The following is a 21894-nucleotide window of genomic DNA, read 5'->3' on the forward strand; positions in this document are numbered from 1 at the left end:
TAACTTCAAATTTATAGTGTTGTTCTATTGTGACAACAGACTTATGTTCTCATCAAAAACAGACAACATATCACATGATTTATGTGTTTCCTATGTATTTTCTTAGTATGCAGAGATATAAAAACCTGATACAGGTACAGATGAGCGCTGAATACTAGAAAGATTGAACACTAAAGACATTCACAGATCTAAAAGTTTAGGTTCACTTGAGAAAGTATTAATGCATGTATCAAATACATGACTTACACATTCTTATCTATAAGACATACGAAAAATAGCCTGCAAAGCTGACAACACTGTTGTTATTCTAGTTACTTTTAGTATTTAAAACATTTTAATTCTGGTTACTTTAAGCTTATTACTCAATATACGGTTCAGTTTAAAAATAAACAAGAATGAAGAAATTCTCAAAAGCAACCAGACCTCCTGCACACTCAATCACAAATTACACAACATCAACAGGTGACTGAACAACCACCCAATTAAAAACTGGATCAATTCCAAATGAATCAGACTCTAGACAACTCACTGTAACTCTTCAACAGCTTCAGTGTCCACGCAAACTACCTACATCACATTACATGATCTCTGCTGCATTCTTGTTAAGCAGAGAGGAATTCACACAACAGCCACAGAGACGTTTAACCATCAGAGAAGAAATTAGCCACCAAAGATACAGAGAGAGAGAGATGGTGTATCTGACTCACATTACCTGATGTCCTCTTCTTTCTTTCATGGAGATGCACAGTTCTTCAGGGCTGCTACAACAAGCTAACTGTTGCATTGGCAATTTGCACGTTATAATTTCTTTTCTAATATGCTACTGTATGAATATATCTGTCACTTTAGCACATACGATGGTAGAGAATTGAAGATGAAATTTGGAATCTGTCATTGGACAAACGCAATGTCAATATTGTATTCTAGTTGTTGATTGGTTAGGGGGATGTCCGCTGTTGGAGCTGTTGAGGTTATTTAATCAGAATTTCAATGATGGATTTTTTTCCATTGATGAAAGAAAAATTATTTTAGAAATGATACTGAGATTTGGTAATGGTTTTATTTCAATTATTATCTCCCTCTTACCTCTCCTTAACATAGAGGAGGAGCAACCTCCTCTGCCTCTATGGACTAGCCTCCTCCGATGAAGACTTACTATATCACCCAGTATACTGTAGAGCAGTGTCACAAGGGGACAAAGACAAGTGGAGGCAAGTGCTGTGCATTTGATTTTTTTTGCTCCTGTGGGCAGGAATCCTTTTCCATTGCATCTCTACCTCCTTTCCTTTCCTCTCTTTCCCTCTTCTCTCACCTGTGGTGCTGTATCTTTCAACCTCAGATCAATTTGCTGTTGATTCACCAGATTCTTTGGCACCGGATCAAACTGAAGAAGCCAGAACAAATCTGACCTCAAAGAACGAGGCAGAGAGCAGAAAGCTGCTGCAGCTGCAGGATTGGAGTCTGGATTTTATCACCACAAGTCTTTACTTTGATGGGATATACTTAGCAGTGGCAATTTCTTCTTAACGGGAGGTGTAATTGCCTTTCCTTTATGAACTTTAAACATTTATACATCTTCCTCGCATCAGTGCATTTTTGTAAAACACAGGCATGTACCCACACATAAAATTGGTTGCTGGGTGGATGCATTTCTTGCAATTCAGATTCCAACCAGGCTATTACCAGAGCTATATGTGCATTACATTTTAAGAAGGTGACAGACAGTGTTGGTGACATGGATGCATGGCCTGTGGTTCTGTAGAGTGTCAAAACATCTTCCAAGCCAAAATCTGTTTCACGGATTCGAACGAGAGATGCATTAACAATGACACCACTTGTTATGTCGTTCCTGTCTTTTGGGAGCTTTAACACTGTACTCCCAAAGTGTTTATTATGCAGCGTTTGTTATTTTCTCTGCAGCCTTGATGCTTTAAACTTGAGATACAGTATCTCAAATGAAAGGAGATGATAATGTCATGAGTATAGAGCGCTGGGTGTAGCATAGTGCAAGCAGTTGAAATACAAGCCTTATGGGAGGCGTTGGAGCAACACATGAAATACCGGAGCAATTCAGTTGCCATCGCACCCAGACTCAGAGCGCTTTAAAAAAAAAAAAAAAAAAAAAAAGAAAGAAAAGAAAAGGAAACATTCTGTTTTCCTGCAGAGAGATATTTTGCTCTTTTCCTCTGTTGCTCCAGCTTGTTTGTGTCTCTAAGATATTCTGTGACTCCAGCTTTACAGTTGTTACTGTAGCGCCTCCAGGATGTACTTGAGAACACATCGCAGAAGCACTGCAGCCCTGTGTGGTGCATGATAAGGTGTTAAGAGTCTCTTTTCTGTGAACTGATGGCACGGTCTGCATTGCACTACCTGCTGTAGACACCTCTTCAAACCAAAGACTTAGATACTCCAGACTCCACCTGAGAGCATTTTGGTTCAGATTGCTTCTATGTATCCCAATAATTAAGAGGAACAGAATAACTTTGAGCTACACTCCACAGACCCTTGACTTCTCATCTTTGTTATCTGGAGGGCTGGGATTAAAAACTATATATGCAGCAGTGTACAGTAAAGCAAGAGGAGAGAAAGAGATAGAGGAGAGTAAAAGAGATGCTCTTAAAATAATTGCACACCTATAAGGGCCCTAATGCCAGGATTGTATTTTCTCAAGCTATAACAACCCATTACTTGCCTCTGAACTCTCTAATCACTCCTTACTATCATCAATAATGATAATTTATTTAGAAGCAGTATTGTCAGTGAAGTCCAGACTCAGGACTTTGGTGTTTTACAGAAATCTCAGCCTGAATTTCTGTACTTCACAGTTGAAAACGGGTGATTGGCTTACTGCAGCGTTGTTGAGGAGACCTTTGGTATGCCAACCTGTCACTATGCAAAAGTCTCCACCAATGTCATCATTCCCCTGCGCATCGGGAGAACGTGATTGGTTGAAACCAATAAAATAAGCCGAACTGTCATCATGGCCTGCTCATTGATATGCTTAAGCGTTACTCACACGAGTCTCGGAGGAGCAAGGTAGAGTTTTACGCTATTGTTTTAGTGCACACACACACACACACACACACTCACACAACGGAGATGACAAATGCATGGGTTTATAGAGAACAAAAGAATAAGAGTGAGAGAGTGTGAGAGAGGGAATATTATGTTAGAGTCAAATTCAATCTCAAGGTGCCCTTGGGAGACTCAACTCAGTTCTCACATTGTTTTAAGGCAACTGAATGATTTATGTTTCCTTTAATAACATCAGCTTAACCTATGAAGAATCTGTGTCTTTTTTTTAGCCTAAAAGTTAAGCACAGGACATAGTGTTGAGCAAGGTTATGCTGAAGGGCTGTATTTTTTGTAATTTGCATTATTAGATCAATTAGATTTTGATTTCTTCTGGATTAGCACATAGAAGTTCTGGTTTCTCTCTGTCTCTCTGTTTTGGCTCCACCTTTTTAATTGTTCCTATAGAGGTACAACACAGAGATCTTTGCAAACGAACACCCAGAAACAGCAGCGTACAACCTGATGTTTTCTTTAGATTTTGTAAACTGACCCATTGCAAATCGAGGAGAGCATCTTCTTTCCTTGCAGCCCGGCTGACATCACTTAGTGCTTCACTTTATGAATGATTGATAGCAGCGAGTGTCCCCTCCTCTTCTATAGCAGTCAGGTACAACAGGGGATGAGTGAGTAACTGGGGTTGGTGACAGAGGGAGGAAGAGAGAAAGAGAGAGAGAGAGAGAATGTCAGATATTTAATTGTACTTCAGAACAGGGTTGAGATGGGGGAACGGGGCCAGTCGAGAGTTAGCCTCTCGTGTATGTGTGTGTGTGTGTTTGTGTGTGTGTGCGCCTGTCTGTCTGTGTGTGTGTGTGTGCATCTTGGCACTCAGACAAGCAGGAATGCAATACATGGATCGATACTGTCCTTATATGGCCCAAATCAACCATACTCTTGCTCCCTCAACAGGGAGACTGATTGCATGTTCCAACTCAGCCAAGTGTTGATTTGCCATATACTGTTCATTTCAAATCTGAGTTGAATAACATTTTCATATTGATCCTGGACTCTCCAAAGTCTCTACAGTCTCATGAATAGCACAATCGATTCCAGCAATCAGTGTTATCTCAAGTACATCTGCTTCCTACTGTACATAAACATGTACCTCATTTATACTGTGTATTATAATGATGCGGTGCATTTGTCAGTGTAAATACACACATGAGGGGTTGGCAGTATTACCAAAACAAAGATTATTATGGTTATTTGTATGATAGTGATATTCATGATAATATGAATAAATACTGAACAATTATTTATTATTAATTTTATTATTAATTTAGTTTATTATTAAACATCTTGCTAATGATTTGACTATGCTAGACTGTGCTAATGTAATTTGACAGAACACATTTTTTTCACAATTTTTTGTCAAAATTGTATTTTGAAGGCAGTTTTACAGAGTTGGCGAGTTCTCATGTAGCAGTGTAGTTTGTTGTTTAACATCAGGTCACATGATCTCTGGCTCTCCTCATGCTCAACCAGGTACCTCTGCTTGAGATGGAGGAATAAGTTTGTTGTGTTCTCCCATTTTACCGGTTAGTTGTGCAGCTGACACTCTATAACCAAACCACCAGCTCCTCCCTTTTTAAGTATAACTCCTCCACATATAACTCCTCCTCCAGCAGCAACATTACATCCACTTTCAGTTTCTTACGGCTGTACATACTGTAGTCATGAGTAAGTACATAATCACATCACGACACATTTAAGGATAAAGCTGTCAATATTCTATATCGTTGTTATTGCCAACATATCCAATAAAAGGCCAAAATAGCAGACTAGTGATTTATTAAGGTAGTAGGTCAGAGTGTGTGGGATCATTTGACAATAAACTACAGAGCCAGTGTTCATCAAAATGAGGGAACATTTCACCAAGTGCAAGAGTGTGTTCAAAAATATAATATGTTAGGTAGATAGTTAGGAACTTTATTGTCCACCTGGTGGAAAATTATTTTTGGCTTCATCACATTGTGTTAAAAACAATACAGTACAGGTTAACTGACAATACAAGACATTGATGAGGACGAGTGGCAGGGACACAGGATCAACAAACATTTAAGATGAATAAATACAGTTAAAATAAAGTACAATAAAATAAAAAGGGAGGACTATGTTTGGAAAAATGCTGAGTAGGCTACGCATTCTGGTTGCATATCACCAGGCTTATTCTTGAATATCAAGATATGACACATTTTTGTCTTGTTTAAAATTGGTTATTATCGTGAAGTATATGATATTGCACACCCCTGAATACAGTATTTTTTTATTTATTGCGAGGTAAAGGTCTTTACAGACAAAGGTCCACAATGTGCTCAGAATTAGAATCTCCCCCTGAACCACATCTGAGGCACTCGTGAGCATCGGCCCAAAAAATGTGTCCATTTCAGGGCCCTGAGGCTTGTCATATTGATTTTCATACAGTGCATCCAAACAAATGTAAAAAAGAAAATCAGTATATGCACATACAGTATGCATTCAGAGACATGAAGATGCTTCCTTATTTCTGTCTCTTATACATAGTGCTGCATTGTAATGGAGTGCTTTACTGTTACTACTACTGTACTACTGCTGCACTCTGCTCTCAGCACAATCCCCCTCATATTAAATAATGCAACCGGCCATTGTGCAGAAACCCCCCCCCCCTTTCTCGTCCCATAGCAGCCCATATCAGCACATTTCTGCTTGCTCTGCTATTGTGAAGAGTAACTATGTCCAATTCAGCGTTTACAGGGCCAACACTATAAACACAATCAACCCATTTACACAAAAGCAGCATCAGATGTTTGTTTTCAGCTATTGTGCTCCTAAAAGAATGCAAGCTACAGTTTTACACCTGCCTTTTCTGAAATGTATATCTGATACAATTGAAACACAAAGAAAGAAAACAGGCTTGATGCCTATAGCTCATCTGCATTCAAGATTTAAGCATTTCATTTATTCTTGCTCCCCGTTTATGACTTTCTTTAACATAAACTTTCAAATAATGTTGTTAATCATTGATAAAATGCTTACAGATTCCTTTAAAAAGACATTCAGTATCCCTGTGCCAGTGCCTGTCTGATGCTGATATATGACAGCCAAAATTAATAGAAAAAATATTGATTTAGACTCTCTGAGGGGTGCATTTATATTCTTATGACTTTATTAGTAGTTTATTCTACTAAGATATTGGACATGTCAAAGTGCTGGGAGCTAAATGCTAGACATCCAACAAGACAATTCTTTACCCGAAATATAATTAATATAGGCTTACAGTACATGTTCAAATAGATGCACACACCATCTCACACTTAATAACTAATGCAAGGCCCATTTTTTTGCATACATACATGCATTCATTTACACAGACCATTATTTTCTTTTAAAACCTTGAACGTTCCAATCAATTGTCCCAACCTCATTTGTACCATATAAAAAGAGTAAATAGCCTAAAGGAGATTGTGTCGGCTCAGAGGGACAGCCATGGATGTGTTTGATCATCACATTTAGAGGGGAAAACCCCCCAATTAGCTGGGCAGAGGCAGAGAAAAGAGGATAACTGTGTGTGTGTGTGTGTGTATGTGTGTGTGTGTGTGGTGGGGTTTGCTTATTTATAAGGTTTGCTTAGTTTTCTTTACACACAGCATTATATGCTTGATGAATATTAAATGATCATGTATCCTTATAGAAATATTCTAGAAATATTCACGATAAACTACAGAACCTCCTGGATGACCTTGGGATTCATAATCTTGCTCAAGGACACCTCACCGAGCTCAGTCTTAAAGGATAAGGTGCTGATATTCTATGTTTTTCTTATTGACAACAAATCCTTGAAAAGACCAAATCCTATAATTCTTTAAACCAGCAGAAGTTCTCAGACAGAAGTAAATATTGCATTTGTTGTGTTATTTTCAGCTGCAGATATGATGCTCTTGTGAGTAATAACGGCAGTAAGACAATGTACAGTATGTAGGTTTGACTCAAAATAAACTACAATACCCACGTTTATCACAATGAAGAAACAGATCATCCGGTGCAACTGTGTGGCTTATTGATGTGTTTTTAATAGCTTTTGGACAGCAATGGAGATCTATGGCACAGAGGAATAAGTTACATCATGCTGAGGCTACACTGGCAATACTTGTTTATTGGATCAATTCATTGTTATTTTTGGTCTTTTCACTGGATTTGTTATCATTTGTAACATAGAATATCACCAGACCTATCATTTATACTACTCAAAATAGTCAGAATATAGCCATACTTATTCATACAATGATTTATTATGTAGAAAAAGTGTGAATTATGCAGTAAAATATACAAGTACCTAGTTAGAAACAAATGTTTTAATGAATGAGTTTTTGAGAGTCATGCTGTTGCAACCTGCAGCCTGTTTCTGTCTGGTGTTGTTTCTCTACCACTGTTGGGGGGGGGACACTGACCAGACAGGGAACACTTTTAAGGCCTTAGTCTCCCCTGATCAACGGAGTGGGACGAGCATGCGTGCGGGTGAATTGGGGTTCTCTCGGGACACGATGCACACACTCGCAGCGTCTATACTCACACGCTGGCACGCACAGACACACAGACTGAAGTCCGTTTTGTCTTGACAGGATGATGAAGTGGTGCTCCAGTGCGTGGCCTGCATCCAGAAGGAGAATCGCAAGTTCTGCCTGGCTGCTGAGGGGCTGGGCAATCGGCTGTGTTACCTGGAGCCCACATCTGAAGCAAAGGTAGGCACAGGTTTGATTTTTCTCATCTGAAAAAAAAAAATTCAAAGGAATATAGAGATGCATGTTAGTGGTGTGGGATGTCTGCTCAGCTCCTTGATCAGAAATCAACATCTTCTACTTAATGTGACGGAGCGAGTTTGTTTTTTTTGCAGTTATGTAATGAAATGTATTTCAACACACACACACACACACACACGCATGTACAGAATATAATCAACATGTCACATGAAGCAGTCTGCAGAAAAGCGAACCGGATGAAAGGATGCATTCACCCAGGCGAGAGCTCTGCGGAAACCAAGCATCCGTTTAGTTCATCCTTGTTTAGGTCCCGCAAACAATCAGTGAAGCCACACAGAGATGCACAGAAAGGCGGCTCAGCACCTCATCAAAGCAGGAACAACAGCTCACATCCACCGCAGTCCCGCTGATGAGCTTTTCTTCCAAGGGTTCAGGGACAACGTCGGCATCTCTGTGGGCCCACCGTCAAATGATAATTCCCTGAAATTACGCCCCTGGACGTATTTGATGGATTGTTTCATAAACAGTGCTGTCGTCGGCTGTAATTGCCTACAGCTTTATTGCCGCTGAGCTGCGCGGTTGTAGCTGCTGACGCATTTTCTGGTTTGTGCAACTAAGTGCAAAGTTTTAATGAGTTAAATTTAATTGTTTGTGTTTGTCATCAGTGGGTTGCCATATTAATGCACTTTTGTGTAACAAATACAAATTATGAGGAGCATCCTCAACTTTTTTTTTTTTTACTTTAAGATGTTACTTCTTCTTCTTATTGCACAAAAAATTCAACAAGTGATCAAGAAAGAGTCATGGCAATCCCAGGATACTCTCATCTTTCACTGACACATGTTGTTCTGCTGCTAATCTGGCATTAATGTTTTCCTATAGCCTGTTGACAGTAGGCCTAATGGGCTTTTCCACATTGATTGTCTTTTAATCATAATCCATTAGTATTGTCTGAGACTAATTTCACTGAAGCCAAGGCACCAGGAATATGTAATGTGTGTAAATGTGTAAAACAAATATGATTTTCAAGCTGAGAGAAGAAGAAGGAATGATGTACAGAAGATCCAAAATGTGTTAGTGCATGTGAGCAAAGATCCATGTACTCTTGGCATTTAGTATCTTCTCTTCTTTCAACAACCCCTGCCTGCCCTCCAACAGCTCTCACAAAGAGTGGGGATGGGGGGTTATTGTGCACAGAGGGAGGTGAGGCTTTCACCCCATATTGGATGGTAATTATACCTGACAGGTGTGATGGATGTTCTCCCTATCTGGCACTTTGTCTTCATTGCCTGCCGGTTTTATGAAAAGGCATCACCCCACCTTTGGGATCAACGATTGTGTGGTGAAATAAAAAAAAAACCAAGATGGCAATTTAGAAGTGGGCCTGGACAGCTGAATAGGATGCCTCCTTTCCTTGGTGAACTAGTCTAATAATGGGGCACAGAACTAGCACGACAGGATGAGGTTGATTTAAACAGTGCGCGGTTTAAATGCCAACATCAATCAGCCTGTTAGAGGCTGGTTGATTGTGATATATGACCTGCAGTTCTTGCCTGTCAGCGACTCAATATTATGACCACTGGAGGGTAGATGCCACCATGCCATAATGGCAGTGATGCTGTGTCTTTGTATGTGAATCAAAACAGTTCTCTTCATATCCCTACACTAGCACTGACCAATTGATATTAGCAAATCATTAGTTTTAGTTCCTTTATTTACCCCTTCAATTAACAGTTTTAGCAGCTCTCCAATTAAGCTGAAAAGGAAGCGTGTCTCCACACGGCAATCAGTTTTAACCCTGTTTGACCCCCTTTCTGGAGACAGAAATAAAGACGTGATCCATCCTAGCCCGCCATCTAGCTACGCTCTTTCCCTCAGCAAACGACAGGTGATAAACCAAACGTCAGAGCATGGCCGAGCTGCTGTAAAGCTGTCTCCCCGCTCTACCTTGTGAGAGGACACCCTGTCAGGACTGGACACTCATCATCCTCTCTAGCTCTTTTAGACCTTCATTTCACTGCCTTTTTCTCCTGAGTCAGTCTCCCTCCCCACCAACTGTTACAGTCCTTATTGTTGAGAGGGCAAAGGTCAGCTCTTAGTCACCCTCAGAGATGAGCGTGGGGGTGGATTGCTTCCCACTAGAGCCTTTATTATGATTTCTCGACAGTGACACTGCTAGAGATACGGCTAGCTAGTGCAGAGGTTTCACCAGCCCAAAAAACAAGAAGCTACATTGTTATTCTGCTTACAGAATGAAGGGAAAAAAGATGAGACAATACCACTCTCATATCTGTATTGATATTAGAGTGGTAGCACCTCTAAAGCTCACTAATTAACATGGTGTATCTCATTTGTTCAGTCCTCACAAAGAACTAAATGTAAAAAACAGCAAGTCAGGGTTTTATGAGGTGCTCGCGCCAGACTATTTCTCGGCTGGGTGTGGTGACTTTCTAGAGTCTTCTCTCATCAATGTGAGGTTACCAGGCAACCAGCGGAGACTCAAGATATAGGGAACGAGATATAGGTGCTGATAGGCAGATGTTTTGACCTTTGGAACGAGCTAGGCTAGCTTTTTCCCCTTTTTCAGTCTTTATGCTAAGCTAAGCTAACTGTCTCCTGGCTGTAGCATCAAATTTAACAAAATGAGAGTGGTGCTGATCTTCTCATCTAACTGGAGGCAAAAGGAAATAAGTGTAGTTCCCAAAATGTCGTACTGTTCCTTTAAGTGTATTTATGGGAGTGCTGAATGTTTTTTTTTCTGCATGTCTGTACAACAAGAAAATGAGACATGAAGGATTAAAATAAACTCTCTAAAAATAGAACAAGTCATTCAAGTTGATGTCTAAATTAAGAGGTTTTGACATTTGGGAGTGTGTCGGTTGTCTGTTGCCGGTCAAAGAGACTATCTGGAAGCAGGGTTGTTGGATTACAACATACTGGCATGTGCCGCTGTAAATCAAGTCATCTCTTTCCCCGCCTGGAGTGTCTATACTGCGACATAGATTTTAATAATCAAGTTACCGAGATTTTGCACAGTAGCAGCCGTTTTACTCCTGGTGATCTTGCATGTGAATCCATTGTTTCTTCAACCTGAAACTGGGTTGTGTGAAGTTTGCAAATGAGGTTAGAATGAACCACTTTAGGAGGTGTTGGGATACTCAGTAAGGAGGCCAGGGAGGGTGTTTAGGTTGGTATCATTTATCTTGTAGCCATACCCCACGATATCTCTATCACTTCTTCCCTCATTCTGTCAGTGGATTTCTTGTATCCTCTTCTGTCCCATTCATTGCTGCCCTGGTTTGGGATGCGATTTGGCATCATCTCTGTTTTTTTGTTTTTCAAATAGCGCTCCGTCTAAGACCTTGCTTATCTGAGCGCAGACTGACCAGAGAACACTTAATCCGTTTTTAAAATACCTTTTAATGAAATTCGTCTACTTGATTAAGACGAACTTGGTTTAACTGCAGTAAAAATGCAGCAGTCAGCACAGATTTTAGAAGTGGGCATCTAATCAAAATATCCCTGTAGTCTCAGTGAGCAGTTTTCATTTTTCTGATTATCTCAGGATGTTTTGCTTATGTGGCAAAAGGTCTTTACCCACTAAATCAAAATCAGTTTAGACGAAAGGCAGGACAGGTGACTGTGGTGATCCTTTCATTAATGGTGCTTTTGTTAAGGAAAACCATGATGGGGTAGTGTTGGTGGGATGTTGCAGCAGTGTTGTTTTCTCAGGCGATTGCTTTCTGACTGTACTCTAGATGGTACTTTTTTACCCTGTGTTCTTTGCACAGGAATACAATACAAAATATGATCTAGAGTTTTAAAAAGAGATGGCTAAGAAGAAAGTTACAAGCAATATTACATTTATTGTGCACCTTATCAGGTTGTACGCTAATGAACAGCTATGGCAGTGACATCCATTAAAGCAAAGGTGCAGTAGGCAATTTTGCATTTTGGTGGCAGGCAGCAGGAGATAACATTTTCAAGGATTTCATTACCCAGAAATGATTAAACAGCACACTCCTTGCACCCAAAAGCCATTGTCTTTCATTTTCTTAATGGTTACAGAAGGTGGAGATGGTGTAAAAAATCTCTTTTGTGTACAATATTTACAATACCGGTTCCTGTTTGGATGATTGCTTTAAATTTTTGATTCGTCACTTCCTGACTGCCGAGAAGACTAACCACACATGATAATACTCAGGTACCTTCTTATATGCTGTAAAAATCTGCCCTGTGCAGCTTAAAACTATTAAAACGAGAACACAGAGGAATTCTGTATGTAGAATAAATGGAAAGTAACCTTTGAAACTCCTTTGTGAGAACATTCTGCTGTGTTAATTTTTAACCCAAGACCTACTTTTCTGCTGTTGCAGTATGTTCCTCCGGACCTGTGCATCTGTACCTTTGTGTTGGAGCAGTCTCTGTCAGTACGGGCCCTGCAGGAGATGCTGGCCAAGAGCGGACAGAACAGTGAAGGGGTGAGTGATGCAGATAAGAAACACTCTGACACTCAGTACTTCAACTCTTCATAAGCCATCCTGAGTCATACTCTATATGTTGTTCCAGTCTGTTAAGACATTTTAAAAGACAAGGTTGTAAAACTGTATATTGTAGCGAATTCAGTCAACTAAATTTAATATTCTTAACTTGTTTAGTCACCATAAAGAGATTAATGGGCAAAATAGGCCCATTATGTTGGCCTGGGGACCCCTGCTGCAGAGAGGTCCGGGCCCTCATGAATACTGATGAGGATGAAGGGGATGCCCTGGCATTACTGCAGCTTTTCCTCAAGTGCCTCATGTCCTTTTGCCCATTTGATTAACACCAAGGCTTCAAGGAAAAGTCTAATTTAGCTACATCATTTCCTTTGTAAAAAAAAAAAAATGTACAAGCAAAGAGTGCATTATATTACTGAGAGAAGATTTTGAATAACTTAAATATCTTTTTTAAAAGAATAATGAGAGGGGTAGTGGATGGTATCTGTACATGTAATCAATAGCATGTGGTAGGATTTGTAATCAGCGCTCATTCTTCACTCTGTTTCTGCTCCTGATGTTGTTTCAATTGTCCTCTTTCGAGTGTGTTTCCTTCTCTTTCCCATTGCTGTGACAGATGTGTAATTCTCCCATCTTTATCTTCTATTTTCTGTGTATAATCTCCATCTTCCGCATGATAGACACGCGGCCCGGATCGATTGGTATGTTCACCACTCATACCATTCCTCTGTCACCCCTCATGCATGATGCAGTAGATTAGTAACAATACACAATTTGCACTCCTAATTAAACTCCTTATTTAGCCTCCTATGGCTTGTCTGCTGCAGCGCATCACCACTTGACATTTTCTGTTTACATTAGAAATCGTAGTTTATGCAAACACCTGAGCCAATGCTTTGAAATAACTGATGATCATATGGATTTTTTTTTTCCGTGCACACTGGGTGAGTAGATTGTGTCTGAGCTCCTACCAACTTGACAGAGACAAATAGAGTTTTGTTTAGATTTCCCAATAAGGTCCCACACACACATCAGTTCTCATACAACTCACTTTCCACTGCTGGAGAATTAGAGCGGCACCAATGCTGGATTAGCGTCAGATTAACATTAGTCCTGTCCTGAGGGCATTCAGATGGATGTTCTTTGCAGTATCATTTGTTTTATGCACGCCCCCCCACATAGGATAAGCTCTCATTTGTCATACTATCTTCTTTTACTCATATTGGCTGTATGCTATAAGATGATGCAAACATCTTAGATCAAGATTTCTGAAATGAGAGAGACTCAATAAAAAAGCTCTCAGCATCACTTGGAGTCTTTTCAGTTTTTTTGGGGTTTTTTTGCCAGTCCAACCCTTTAATGCCACATGGCTAATGATGGTGAGAATTTCCATAAATCCTCAGCTGTAAAAGGCTCATATTCATCGACTTGACTTCAGAGATGAATGGATGTGTCAGGGCTGGAGCTTTGTGGCCGCGGTGGACTGTCTTTGCAGCAGAATGACGAAATCAAGACCATTGGTTCCACTGCTGCTGTGGGGAGTGTAAGAGCTATACAGCTGGCAGGGAATTATGAGCTGCAGCAGAGAAAAAAGGGTGCTCAAAATATTAAACGCTAAATTAACGCTCAAATGGACATACTTAACTGCTAGTCCAGCCTTATTCCTCTTGCATCAGCACCTCTTTAAGGCCTTAACATAACGCTTACTATTGTTGAGTTTCATACTTTCTAAAAGACTAGTTTCCTCATCTCATATTTCTTTTCTTAACCTTTCACACCATATGTTCCTTTGCAGCAAATACCCCAGGGACCTTTAGATAGCTTGGATGGCCATTTTCACTGTGTTACTTCAGTGCATTCTCTCCTCTCACGTTTATCTGTTTTCGATATTGTCTACCTATTCATCATTCTTCGCCTGCGCTGAAATGTCACTGGAGGAAGCACCATTAAAGGGGAAATGGAGGTTGAATATGTCTCGGCTGAGGCTCTGAGATCAATATGTCTTTGAACAGATGGGCTTATCAATAAACAGTGGCTGGAGCAAATCGGTAGTCCGGCCTGTTTTAGCCGGAAGCCACTGAGACACAGAGGGGACCATCAGGAACCTGCAAAGACAACACACTAACAGTTAGTGTAAATGCCAACCCCTATTTAGCTCAATAACCACCAGCGAGCGCTCTGTGTGAATTTGTCATCACTCATCCAGAATGCAATGACCCGTTTGATTTGGGAGGTCGCCGGTCAAAAGGGCAAATGATGAGATCAGTCAGTCAAAGAGACAGAGCCGCTCTGATGACCTCTGGCGTGCTGGCGTTTCTTTTCCTCTGCTATCACTGCCACCTCTTTTTCTTTTAGCTTGGTGTTAGCTCGTGGCTCTTCTCACCCCCCCTTATAGAGAAACCACAACAGTGCAGCCACACATACACACACACATATAATCTGCTGCAGGGCTCACACACTGGGAGGCAGCTAAATGTCACGCCTTTAAATTGATAGGAAGATGTCACTTGTGGTCAACAGCTAGATGAGGGACACAGTACAGAGCTTGTTTCTCTTTGATCAGATAGTCTTTTCCGTTATGGATGAATGAGCCGAGGGTAATGCAGTTTGCTCATTTCAGTTGCTCAAGGTGTATTCAATTTTTGTTGTAATTTGTCTCCAGGTGTAGAAGATTCTTTTTTTCTAACTGATACGAGCCACAATTTCCCTTGCTGTGCTCTATCTGTACAACACACTGCCCAGCCGTGGGGTAAGGGAAGTGAGCGGGAGACTTAGGTTTATTGGTTGTGGTGATTGCAGCTGGATGTGCCTCGCCGCATTAAGCTCAGTACCTCAGCCAGCATATAGCAGTAGCCAGCAGCATAGAAGAAGCCTGGAAGCCAGTGCTGCAGTCCACACGACACAACTGCATCAAATCACAGGCCCCACTATTGTCCCGGTAGCCAATCGGGATAGAGAGAGAAAGAGAAAAAGAAGAAACAGAATGAGAGTGAGAGAGAGAGATGGTGCATGGTTGGATGTTTTCAAGAAACACTGCCTTGATTTATGTATCTCACCAACAACTATAAGACTGTAATTTTGTAAAAAATCTACAGCATTGGTAGATACACATCATTAGTGTCTTGCTGTGATTGCATTTTTGTGATTAAACTAGAATGTTGGCATTGTTTCAGTAATTATTTCCTGATCCTGTGCCAATGGTATTGGTATGGGATTCAACTTGTTTTTCTTAATCCCTCTCAAAAAAAATTGACTTTCTGACTATCACGTGTGCCCCCAGGACTTTCATCATTTGTACCAAAGATTAAAAATAAGGCAGTGGCAGGCAGAAAGGCTCAGGAGAACATTTGTTCTTTCTGAATAATGACACTCTTTCTTACCTTAATGCTTCCTAGAGGCTCATAAGGAAGGTGAGTAACATGGGAGTTGCTTGCCGAACAAAAACAGCAACAGAAAATCCCTTTGCATCTCTACCTGTAGAGATCTCATTTGTTCCCCTCCTGCATCTTAACCCAAACCCCATAAGCGGTGAAGTCATTCCCTACCAATGTTAACACTGCATCGGAGACTTAAAGTAGTTGTTCATCCTTCCGACATTCCTGTAGTCGGAGTGCAGGAAAGATGACCCCGTATCCTGTTCGCTCAAGGATACAGGAGCCAGATACACCATCTCCTGTGGCAAGTCAGATTGCATGTCTTTATTGGCGAGATGGGATGGCCAAAACCCTCTCCCAGGAGATATGTGGCCCCCGGCTTGAGGTCATCATCGTCAGCGAGAAGGTCCTCGCTGAGGTCAACATTGACTGCCAGAGGTCGGGTTGTAGATTGAAGCGGTTGGAGGGAGACCACTGGGGCTGTTCTGTCACAATGTGGAGCTGACGTGTAAACTGTGTATTTCTGTGTTTTCATGTGTGTGAATGATCTCTTTAGGCAGCGCAGAGTGGCGGACACAAAACTCTTCTGTACGGACACGCCATCCTCCTGCGGCATTCCTTCAGCTCCATGGTAAGAGATTGGACACATCCGCCATCCATGTCTCCATCATAAAAAATTCAAACCGGATTATCACAGAAGCAGGATTTAAACGTCATTGGCAATTAAAGTATATGACAATCACATGAAAAGCAGCGTGCGAGTGTGACGGCTCTGTCTTGTGTGGTTTGATGTGTCTGTTGACTACAGTACCTGGCCTGTTTGAAGACATCAAGGTCACAGACAGATAAGCTGTCCTTTGATGTCGGCCTGCAGGAGGATTCAACAGGTAAAAGAAAAGCTCTGGTACAGTTTGCTTTTATCCACCTCTTCCTCTTTTTTTTTTTACCCTCACTAGTTATGTCTCTCTTTATCTGTCTCTATGTCTCTCTGTCAGTTTCTTTCACTCAGTCTATTCTTCCTCTCTACTGTCTGCTTTCCACAACCCCCCTACTCCTCTTTATCGCTCTCTCTCTCTCTCTGCACCGTATTTGTTCATGAGCAAATTTCACTGTGTGTCTTTTCAGCATCTCAGTTAATATTCCCTGAGGAGCAGTGTAGACACGCAGTGTGGTTCTTTTATCAGTGCTGATTACATCTCCCCAGCACATTTGATCGTCTTGTTGTGGTATCTTGATACCTGGACCCACTTCTTATTTGCTTTATTATTCATTTCATACCGTGCAGTAAATGAGCAGTTGCTTCAATATGACTTGAAAAGATTGTTGCCATGGTGCATTCAGATGTGTTTGACTCCTCATTTCAGCCTACACTCCCTTTATTACATACTTAGCGATTAAAGATGACGTTTGGGCAGTGACAGTCAAAACTGTTCAAATTAAAAACATGTAGACAGGTTATATATGTGTGTGTATGTGTGTGTGCCATTATAGGTGAGGCTTGTTGGTGGACGATCCATCCTGCCTCTAAGCAGAGATCGGAAGGAGAGAAGGTGCGCATCGGTGATGACCTCATCCTCGTCAGCGTGTCCTCTGAGCGATACCTTGTAAGTTCATGTTATTTGCCATTTAATCGTTGAGGCTTCACTGTATGTGTGTGTCTGTGTGTGTGTGTGCATGCATAATGTAGAGGTCTTAGTAGGAGACCATCAAATCTGCTTTCCCTGATGTGACAAAATTTCAGATTATCCCAATCCGGTTACCACATACTGCGCTTTTCCCATGACCTCACTCCTGCAGGAGGCTTAAATCCTACTGAATATTAAGAGCAACAACTTTTCCCTTCTGGATGCTAACAATTACATTAAGCAACATTTGAACTGCGCTGGAAATGTCTGGTTTGTGAGATTATGATAACTGTGTTGTTGAGATTTCTTTAGACTGCCGCTGAGCCTCTGTCGTTATCTTCCTCGTCACATCCCCACATCTCGCTGCCATTAATAATGATTATGTCCCTACTGCACTGCTGAACTAGCTTCTTCAGCTCTTTTACTATGAGGCCATCCTGCCCCCTGTGCATAGCACTGTGCAATATAAACCCTGGGAAGCATGTTCCCTGTGATCCATGGAGGTGGTGACAGCAGTCAGGCTGTGTTTACCCCCCCCACCCTCCCTTGGCGGTAGGGGCACGGCCAGATGACCATGATCGCCTTACAGTCACCAATGTCAATCTGGTAGTCTGTCCCTGCTTTCACCCACACCGTGGGTTGTGGGGACATGCAGCACCTAAGGGCTGCAGAGGGAGTCTGGGGAGAGAGGATGATCAGGACACAGCTGCCACAAAATTTGTTTTTTTTGGACAGAACTGTGATGTACAAAACTATGGAACACACACATGCACACACACGCACGTACACACACACACACATACAGCATAGCCCCCAGATGCCATGAATCCCCAAACACTCAAGGCATCTGTCAGTCAGTTTCATGGTGCCCTCAACACTCCACATGATATACTAAACTTTCCTTCTGCATCAGTGATTATAAAGTTTCAAACTTAAGCTGAACCCTGCTTAAAAAGTCAACATCCTTTCAGTTTAACTTTTTTTTTTTTTTATCGTAAATCCAGTGCAGATCTATCCAAAGAATCAACAATGCTTTGCTGTCAGATGATTCCTTAGAGATTCGTCTGATAAAGACGTTCATGCTGATGTATTTTAATTTTTCCGCCTTTGGTTACTGACAATCTTTAAAAAGTTCAATGGATGCACATAATGTAAGTAAACATTGCATGTAATGTTTCCTTGTGTCCTACAGCATTTATCCATTTCCAATGGCAACATCCAGGTGGACGCCTCCTTCATGCAGACACTGTGGAACGTCCATCCCATCTGCTCTGGTAGCAACATAGAGGAAGGTAGAGACTTTACACAAAACCCCTGCGTCCACCATTTCTTCACAATTTTTTACACAGTCTTCTCCACAAATCTCTATTTTTTCAAGTTTGCAAATTTCCTAAAGCAAGAGAAATATATATATATATATATATATATATATATATATATATATATCAAACTTAAGAAGGAAAGAAAACATGCACACTTGAAAAAAGGAAGAGGGTGTAGGCAGTCAGATGAATGTGAATGAGTAAATATATTTCAAGCCGGGTTCAAGTTTTCACTAATTAGGAAAGGCCCTCAAACATTCGCAGCACTTTTCTGTTTCATTTGTATGATAAAAAGAATCTCATTTAACAGTTTTTTTTTAAACATGGAGAATTTCTATCTAAAAGTGTAATTTATTTGGCTGTGACCAAGCCCAGCATTAATGCTTGTTAGTGACTATAGAGTACTTTAGAAAACCTACACCTCCATATGGAAGTGATCTCTGAATTTATAACTCATCTTTATGATCCAAATAGTCTCTCTTTCCAGATCTCTGAGATAACAAGTTCTCATAATGGAGGCAGAAGCAGCAACAAAACGGGAAATTAAATGTCAAGAGTCACAATATTTTAATTTTCTCTTCCTCCTCCGTCAATAGGCTACCTGTTAGGTGGTCATGTGATGCGGCTGTTCCATGGACATGACGAAGTAGTGACCATCCCAGGATCAGACCAGAGTGAAGAGCAGCAGAGGTGTGAAACATAGCACAAGTTCACAAGTGCTGAATAACCTAGATTACAGTACAGCATTAGGGTCACACTTAGTTAAAGCAAACCAGTTACTGTATGTAGCACATGATGCTAACTAACCTGTTGATTCCAATGATTCCTCAACTCCCACCTTCATAAAAGAGCCTCTGACCAGCGTGACACTCTGCTATCATGGGAGCAAAAATGGCTGCCGTGTTATTTATATCCACAGTGTAGCTGCTTGGTGCCAACACAGATAAGGTAGGCCACAGAAAAATGGCACACTGGACTTGAAGTGGGTCAAAACAGCGGCCAAGGCCCATGATCACTCAGCCAGGTGCCAAGAGATGTGTCTTTCTCCTGGGCACACATACACACGTAATGCACACACACCAGGTCTATTTTTAGAACCCAGCATGGCAAATATGGGGGCAGGATTAGATAGTAATTTCCAGCTTTCCTCTAGTGTTGTCCTTGAAATTCAACAAAAGGAGCATGGTTTTTAAAGGTCTTACATTTTTCTGGGGCAGATCAAACACACTCCAAGCTGTCACCGGGGGGTTGATGAGTGATTTCTTTTATCTTTGGACCCAGTCACCCATATCACTGATAGACAGTGTAGCTGTGGGTTATCAGGGCGCACATGTCTCTGTTTGACGGATGTGATGCTGCTGTCAGCAGAGTAAATACAGCCCGTGCCTCAGTGTTTATGTGTTTATGTGTCTGAGACGAACATCCTCCCAGTGAATATCAGTGTGACAAATGAGAGTAAAGAGGTGGTATTCTTCTAAGCCAGAGAGAATGACCTTGACAGTATCAGTGGTGGCTAGACATTTAAAGCATCCACAGACAGACCACCCACTCATGCTTTTCTGGCATCCCCAGGATAGTCAACTATGAGACGGGTAAAGCTGGCGCCAAGGCCAGGTCCTTGTGGAGGATGGAGCCACTCCGAATCAGGTGGGTTGTATCTTACATGATGCCTTCCCTCCTGTCTCTCACTGCCTGCTAGATTTTTTTTTTTCATTTTTGCCATTGTTTGCCTCCATCGTTTTTTTTCCCTTCATCTTGTCTGCATGACGTCTCTCTGCCTGCTGTTTCTTCTTCTATTTTTTTTTTTTTACTCTCAGGACCCATTTGTCGTTTCCTCCCTCTCACTACCTATGATTTAAAGCTGCACTATGGCCTCTCTGTCTCTTCATTCCTCTATCTCCCCTCCTCGCTCTCTTTCCGTCTGCCACCCTCTCATTTTCTTTGACCCGGCTATTTTACAACCTCACAGGGATGCATCTTTCCTTTTCCATTTCACTTGTTGTGTCAAATGTGATATTTGTCACATCGACCATATTTTGACCCTCTTTTGTTTCCTGAATAGAAACAAAGTGCGTAATTAGTTAAATGTTTTCAGCTATTTGCTAATTATTCTACGCTGCTGCATGGCATGCTAGATAATTCACAGCTGGCGGCAATGTTTAGATCAACTAATTAGTGTATATTAGACATCCAGGGCTTACAAAAGTCAACCTTTGATCCTTTTTTATGTGTGCATATTAATGTGTATCTGTGTATCCATGGTGACCTTGACAGTTGGAGTGGGAGCCACATCCGCTGGGGCCAGCCCTTCCGACTGCGGCACCTGACCACCGGTCACTACCTGGCCCTGACCGAGGACAGAGGGTTGGTGCTGCAGGACCGAGAGAGGTCAGACACCATCGCCACGGCCTTCTGCTTCAGAGCTTCTAAGGCAAGGACACACACATATGAGACCTGGACTCCTTGCTGTTCCTCAAGGTGACCTGTGTCACATGGGATTAACCACACACTTCCTCATTAAACGCCACAGAGAGGGAGTTACAAAGGATCACCTCTAAACCTTTACAAATGAACCACCCACTATCCTTGGACTGGAAAATCACCATTTCTTCAAGGACAATGAAAATTATAAGAATTATTGCACCAGCGAAAGCTACGCCAAAGAGGTTAATTTAGCTGAACTTGTCGACTGTGACTGAACCGACATTTTAGCTCTACTCTGTGTAATGGAGTTTTAGATATGGCTGGTGATTGTGAGCCAATTAGTGACCCTTCCAATGTGGATTTAAAGCATGTATTATAGAATACAAGTCAAGTCATTTATCACTGGACTCGTCATGTCAATTATGGGTTGCAATTATATCTGATCCTAATAGCAAAACAATCACAATCCTCCCTCTCTGTCACGGATAGAGCATTAAGCAGCAGATGCAGTTGACATGTGGTCGGTGGTTTGATTAAGAAGAAATCTGCATCCAGTATGTCTCTATGTGCACGTGTACTCATGCATTTCACAGCTTTGACATGTTCATTTTCTCCTCCCTTGTGTAGGAGAAGCTGGAGCAGAGCCCCAAGCGGGACATCGAGGGCATGGGAGTGGCAGAGATTAAATATGGGGACTCGCTCTGCTTCGTCATGCACGTGGCCACGGGACTCTGGCTCTCCTACCAGGCACCTGATGTCAAATCTGCCCGTCTGGGTCCCCTCAAGAGACGAGTGAGCGAAGACAAGCACAAGCACTCTCCGTTCCGTTTTCAACTTAGAAT

At 41.5% G+C, this 21894-nt stretch overlaps 1 protein-coding gene and 1 long non-coding RNA gene across 5 annotated transcripts in view; one reads left to right on the forward strand and one right to left on the reverse strand.

Annotated features, from left to right (window-relative positions):
* The window catches only part of LOC122998356 (ryanodine receptor 3-like), a 112733-nt gene that overhangs the window by 14201 nt on the left and 76638 nt on the right, over positions 1-21894 (forward strand). For 3 of the 4 annotated variants that reach the window (XM_044375207.1, XM_044375208.1, XM_044375205.1), the window contains exons 2-12: positions 7671-7790; positions 12185-12289; positions 12988-13008; positions 16238-16312; positions 16490-16568; positions 17173-17285; positions 18499-18598; positions 19225-19318; positions 20201-20275; positions 20903-21059; positions 21680-21844. In XM_044375207.1, the coding sequence (XP_044231142.1) occupies positions 7671-7790; positions 12185-12289; positions 12988-13008; positions 16238-16312; positions 16490-16568; positions 17173-17285; positions 18499-18598; positions 19225-19318; positions 20201-20275; positions 20903-21059; positions 21680-21844 (1104 nt within the window). The remainder of the gene's footprint in view (positions 1-7670; positions 7791-12184; positions 12290-12987; positions 13009-16237; positions 16313-16489; positions 16569-17172; positions 17286-18498; positions 18599-19224; positions 19319-20200; positions 20276-20902; positions 21060-21679; positions 21845-21894) is intronic. The other variant, XM_044375209.1, reaches the window with a different exon arrangement.
* LOC122998357 lies at positions 18418-20194 on the reverse strand. The gene is made up of 3 exons (XR_006407399.1): positions 19436-20194; positions 19230-19356; positions 18418-18577 (listed from the first exon to the last, which is right to left on the reverse strand). It is a non-coding gene; the product is annotated as an uncharacterized LOC122998357 (long non-coding RNA).

The sequence above is a fragment of the Thunnus albacares genome, chromosome 15, assembly GCF_914725855.1.
Source record: "Thunnus albacares chromosome 15, fThuAlb1.1, whole genome shotgun sequence".
NCBI lineage: Eukaryota > Metazoa > Chordata > Actinopteri > Scombriformes > Scombridae > Thunnus > Thunnus albacares.